Here is a 6,600-nt window from a genome sequence, read left to right on the forward strand (position 1 = left end):
ATTATAATTTTATTACTTAAATTTTTTTTGCATACAATGTTTATGCACAGGACAGTCAGCAATTAGTATATGTGTGCAAATTTAAATTATAAGTCGGCGAATAAATTTCATTCAATGCAAGTTTAAATAATGGCAGAAATCACCATTAACAAATTTTACAATATTCATTTTGTTTAATTAATAAATAATTTATCATTAAATTGATAATCAATTTAATATATCAATAATAATGAGCATTATATAATTTTTTATATAAATGATGCTGCTGCATCTTAAAAATTTTAATCTTAAACTCATAAACAAGAGGTTTATTAGTATAAAATATGATACATTTTAAATATGATGCTAATAAATAGTTTATATAAGCAAATTATTATAATATTTAATGAATACTTTTTAGTAATAAATTCCTTGTAGATTTAAATGAGATTCAGTAGCATTATTTACATAAAGATGCTTATTAGCATCAGTATATTGAATTAATTATTAATGTTAATGATGAAATATTCATAATCTGAAGTAAATGTTGTTAGACATAAGATCCGCTGATAATCGTTTTTATCGTTATAAATAACGATGGAAACGGTTATCAACGGATCTCGTGCCTAATAACACTTATTTCAGATTATTAATATATAGATATATTAGGGAGAAGTAGAGAAGGGATGATAGGCCTCTCCAGCAGTTCTCTCGCACCCCCGACACTCCACTAACCGAATTTTATTGTTGGGCGCCAGACGCGTGAATTCGCGTCCGCGAAATCGCGAGAAACTAAAGAGAGAGACGCAAGGCGAAATAAGTCGGTGTGCGAGGAATCGGCTAGCTCAGAAAAGATTTCTAATAACGAGACAAAAAATATTCTTGACTTGTTTAATCTTATCACAACCTGAAGTAGTATAAAAATAAAACAATATTGAGATTAAAAATCAATAATTCCTATTCTCTTTTCTCGAATGAAATAAGATTGACTTAATATCTTGAGACAAAAATATATAAATTTAAGCTTATACATTCTTGCGTTTAGACTAATCTTCACGCGACGTTATAAGTTATAAGTTATAACGTTATAACGTTATAAGTTATAATGTCGTGTGAAGATTAGGCTAAACGCAAGAATATATAAGCTTAAATTTATATATTCTTGTCTCAAAATATTAAGTCAATCTTATTTTATTCGAGAGAAGAGAATAGGAATTATTGATTTAATCTCAATATTGTTTCATAACGCGCGATGTTAGAGCCATAATATTAGGCGCGATCCGCGCGACGGCCGCGCGCCGCGAAACGCCTGAGATGCATCTAAATATCTATTATCCAGATATTATTCCTGAAATAGGTCCTCTTGAGCCATTATCATGTATTAGAATGGAAGCTAAACATAGAGAAGGAAAACAAATAGCCTATTCGTCTGCCAACAGAATCAATTGATCTTATTCTATAGCTATAAAAGGCACCAACTTAAATTTTGCTGTCGGTTACTGGCTGAGAGAGGTTTATCCTTGAAAATATCATTTTCATCTGTTTAAACTGTCCATATAGGACTGAGGTAAAAGAATTTTCTAGTTTTCGTTATATATTACCTGAAGATATATGATTTGCAAAATGGAATATTGTTAAATGAATTAAATTAATGACTCTCATTATGAGAATGGCATGTTTGTTGTTGTAAATTGGGAAAAAAGTAAAAATCCTCAATTTTGTTATATTTATACAATATCTGTATATCCAGAGATAATACTGTAAATTTTTTACTTAAGAAACTTACCACAGTAAATTTTAATACTCATTTCCATGTTTATAAAATTGATTTTACTGATCAATGGCATTACTTAAAATTTCAAGATTTGGCTATCCATACAGCAACCAACATCAGAATTATTGCTAATGATCAACGATTGGTTCCGTTCCGTTTTATTCTCCATTGATTTATCTTTCATGGAGAATAAAACGGCTTTCTATCAAATACGTTTTGTATGATCATAAGTGTAAAATCATAAATCATAAAAATAATCGAAAATCATACATTTTGTATAAAAACGTAATAATAAAACGTTACAAAATAATAGCTGTTTTTGTTCTTAAATACTTTTATTTCATTTTATCACAAAAAGGATCTTGAAAAAATAATATAATAGAATCCTAACAATCTACAAATTCTTTTTTTGCAAGAATAGAATAAGATTTTTTTTCAGATTTGTCTATTATTGAATCAAGAATATTATAGGATTGTTACAAAGTTCTATCTGCATCTTTCTGAGAAAGTTAGAGGGATAGTATCAAGAATATTTTATTCTAAACTTAAGAAATTTTCTATTTAAGATTAAAATATTGTTGTTTCAATACTAAATATAATTGGCCCTATTTCAATCCTATTTTATGATAGATTTAAGAGTAATAGCGTTGTATCTAGAAATCTTTTCTGAGGGTGGCGGGGTTGATTAAGGGCAACGCGATGTTCGGCGGGGTGACACGCAAATCATTAACTCAGTCAGCTAACAAATGAAAAGGAACATTTATTGTAGAATAACTTTCGGAAAACAATGCGGCCATTTCGGCTTTCATTAATCAGAAAAAGCAAATAGATAGCTGATAACACGGGCGTCAAGTTTTGAACAATAAGAATGGCAGTAACGCGGACGCCAGAAATAAGCGGAGAATTACGTTAATTTAGTAAACGCGCGGAAGGCGTCGTTGATGAGCAAGATAATACTGGTAGAAAACTAAACTCACAAATACTTCGAAATCATAGCAGTCACGCAGATAATAATAGTAGAGTATTAAAAACTAACAAATAATATAGAATAAAAACTATGAGAAAGTAATGTGCAAGTTTCTACTTGCACACTTAAAAACTATGAGGAAACAATGTGCAAGTTTCTACTTGCACACTTTTTTATTATTTTAAAACATCATTTTTTGAAGTCTCAATTATTGAGACTTGAGATGTTCTAACTGTCCCCCTTAGAAAGAGATGAATAGTGAGTAAACTAAGGTTTTTTTTTAAAGTTAACCGACGTTTGTAAAATCATAATAGATTTCTTCGTCATCCATGAAGTACTACTGTTAAATAAAATCAGTAACTTATACAGTCATTTATAAAATAAACGCTCGACACTCGGTCAGCTTCGCAAAGTTCAAACATCGATTTCATACCTTCTAAAAGGAGATTAACATTTAGCACTACACTGTGTTTTTTATATAACTAAAAAACTAATCAACCAAATCTTAAAGAATTATATATGGCATAGAGGGGGGGTACAAAAAATTGAAAAAAAACTCAAAAAACAATATTTTTTTTTATAATAGAAGAAAATAGGAATTATTGATTTTTAATCTCAATATTGTTTTATTTTTATACTACTTCAGGTTGTGATAAGATTAAACATGTCAAGAATATTTTTTGTCTCGTTATTAGAAATTTTTTCTGAGGGCGCATTCTGTTATTAGGTCAAGCTAGCCGATTCCTCGCACACCGACTTATTTCGCCTTGCGTCTTTCTCTTTAGTTTCTTGCGATTTCGCGGACGCAAATTCACGCGTCTGGCGCCCAACAATAAAATTCGGTTAGTGGAGTGTCGGGGGTGCGAGAGAACTGCCGGAGAGGCCTATCATCTCTTCTCTCCTTTTCCCTAATATATCTATATATTGATAATCTGAAATAAGTGTTATTAGGCACGAGATCCGTTGATAACCGTTTCCATCGTTATTTATAACGATAAAAACGATTATCAGCGGATCTTATGTCTAACAACATTTATTTCAGATTATTAATATTTCATCATTAACATTAATAATGAATTCAATATACTGATGCTAATAAGCATCTTTATGTAAATAATGCTACTGAATCTCATTTAAATCTAGTAGGAATTTATTACTAAATGTATTCATTAAATATTATAATAATTTGCTTATATAAACTATTTATTAGCATCATATTTAAAATGTATCATATTTTATACTAATAAACCTCTTGTTTATGAGTTTAAGATTAAGATTTTTAAGATGCAGCAGCATCATTTATATAAAAAATTATATAATGCTCATTATTATTAATATATTAAATTGATTATCAATTTAATGACAAATTATTTATTAATTAAATAAAATGAATATTGTAAAATTTGTTAATGGTGATTTCTGCCATTATTGAAACTTACATTGAATGAAATTTATTTGCCAACTTATAATTTAAATTTGCACACATATACTAATTGCTGACTTTTGTCCTGTGCATAAACATTGTGTGCAAAAAATAATTTAAGTAATAAAATTATAATATATAATGATTATGATGGACTATGGTACGAGCTTTTTTCGTAAGAGAGAAAATGTCTTTCGTTTTCTTAATAAAATTTATTTCATAACCTGTATTGTCATCTCGACTTCTGTTTTAATGTTACTGCTACGCAAATCCGTCACAATTGTATTGCAACTTTGGGCGCTACAAAGTCCATTTTATTGTAAAAAAGATATGCGAGTGATTATAGGTGATGCACCGAAGTCAACGCAATTGTGAACGACCATGCGCGTCTGCTCGAATGGGCAACCCGCCGTACCGCTCTGTATCGTCTTGATACACCCTGTACACTTCTATGACATCGAGAATTGCAATTACGGTTTTTAAGTTTTTTTGTTAATATATTTTTTTTAATTTTTTAATAATTTATTTAAACAATATCAAGTACAAAAATGGGACAAAATTTGCGATTTTTACGCTTTTTCTGCTACGCATCTAATGATAAAATAATTTCTGAGACTAGCTTTACACTGTTTAATCAAGAAAACAAAATTATACTACATGTAGCTGTAAAACATCCTTAAGATATTCGAAACATTCAAGGATAACATCTATTTTAAAAAAGTACTTGAATTGTATGAAAGTTCATCAAATATATCATATATTTTGTAATCTAATCTAATATATTGTTAATAAAACGTATTCGTACAATTATAATATAAATAATATATGAATATCATAATGTGCATTATATATGAAATATATATATAACAATAAAATTATATACTGAGAACATTGTAATACATAAATATAAACATATGTTAAAATTATAAAAATATTGATACTTTTAACGATATATTATCCCTTTATCACAATATAGGAATACATCAAGCGAACTTCATGCTACAATAAGGCTTGAAAATAAAAGATTTATCAAAATTAATCGGAATAATCTATGGATATTGGCAGCTATCCTATATGCCGACACTCGCGATTCTTTTTTTGATACTTATATAGACGTTGTTAATGAAGTAATAAAAAAAAAAACATTATATTATCATAAAGTGTAGTAATAATACTATACGAATTGGCTTTCTAATTTTCCACCCTCAAAAAGTTTGAAAAATTATAATTAAATTAGTTTGTAAAAATTGACACATTACTTTTGCAGGAGTCACTTTAATTGTGTAATGTTTGATTATTGGAGAATATTTATTTTATTAAAGCACTCTGGAACTGGATTGTTCTTATAAAATTGAACTGAACTTAAGTTTTTAGAATCTGGTAATGATTAAATAGATAATGACTAAATAAATATGTAGATTAGTTGTCATTGTTCACAGTTTTAAAACTAATTAGGGTAATCGATTAAGAAATATAACTATTTTCAGGAAATTTCACACTGTGTCACCCGCGTGTTTGCTTTCGTGATCGTCTTCGTGATTATCTTTGTGATCGCCGCCGTGTGATACGGAGGATCCCAGGTCTCACCTGTGCCGAGGGTGTACGGCGGTTCGGAGGTGTTAACCGCGTGATGATTCTGCAGAAACTCCATCTCTGCGAAATTCTCGACGATGGCCTATCCCCCGGATGCACACCACTGCGCCCACCCACTCCTCCTCTTCGCAACCCTCGTCTCCTCTCTCTATGGAAACGCGCTATAGCGCTGGTCCAGCCCTCTCCGGTCGTCCCGGTAACGGCGCGCAGCTTCACCGCGAGCCGCCACTCGCCATTGATGCTGTTTTTTGCGACATAAAGTAAATGTGAAACTAGTTAAAAGGTATTTTAATTGTTTTGTTATGCGCGATCAATTTTATTAAGTAGGTATATATTGCGAAATAGAAGGGTTCGTGGATCGATACGATCGAAATTATGCATTTTCTGCGGAAAAATAACTTATCTTTCAAGATAAAATTGACCTTCCTGTTAAGTGAGAATATTTATTTTGTTTATTACGAAATTATTGAGCTTCGTCGGACCGTTAAATTTGTGGATAGAAAAATTAGAGAAAATGCATGTAGGAAGGTAAGATAAAATAAAATGAAATATCTCTAATGTTTTATTTGTTTTGAAAATATATAGTTAAGATAGATTAAATAAATTTATCTACAGAAAGTAAAAGTGTTCGTCATTGAGTTTTTATCATATATTATGTAACATGAATAATCGACTAAAGGATATTAGGATTTTGAATGAAAATGTTAATTAATTGTCATAGTTTTGTCGTAATAAGAAAAGGGATTATGGATCTAATAATTGAGATATCTTCTGAAAAAAAATTAATGTAAAAGAAAACGAATATGAAACTTTTATTTGTTTCAATGTCTTATTTTTGTAAAAATTTTGTAAAAAATCTAATTT

General features: G+C 29.7%; 1 protein-coding gene across 1 annotated transcript in view; it reads right to left on the reverse strand.

Annotated features, from left to right (window-relative positions):
* The window catches only part of LOC143905458 (protein glass), a 22,893-nt gene extending 17,024 nt beyond the window's left edge, over positions 1-5,869 (reverse strand). The window contains exon 1 of the mRNA XM_077420882.1: positions 5,731-5,869. Coding sequence (XP_077277008.1) covers positions 5,731-5,794 — 64 coding nt within the window. The 5' untranslated portion in view covers positions 5,795-5,869. The remainder of the gene's footprint in view (positions 1-5,730) is intronic.
* Positions 5,870-6,600: the final 731 nt, after the last annotated feature.

This window comes from Temnothorax americanus, unplaced genomic scaffold, assembly GCF_048541705.1.
Source record: "Temnothorax americanus isolate GAGA-0224 unplaced genomic scaffold, ASM4854170v1 Scaffold61, whole genome shotgun sequence".
In the NCBI taxonomy this organism is placed as follows: Eukaryota; Metazoa; Arthropoda; class Insecta; order Hymenoptera; family Formicidae; genus Temnothorax; species Temnothorax americanus.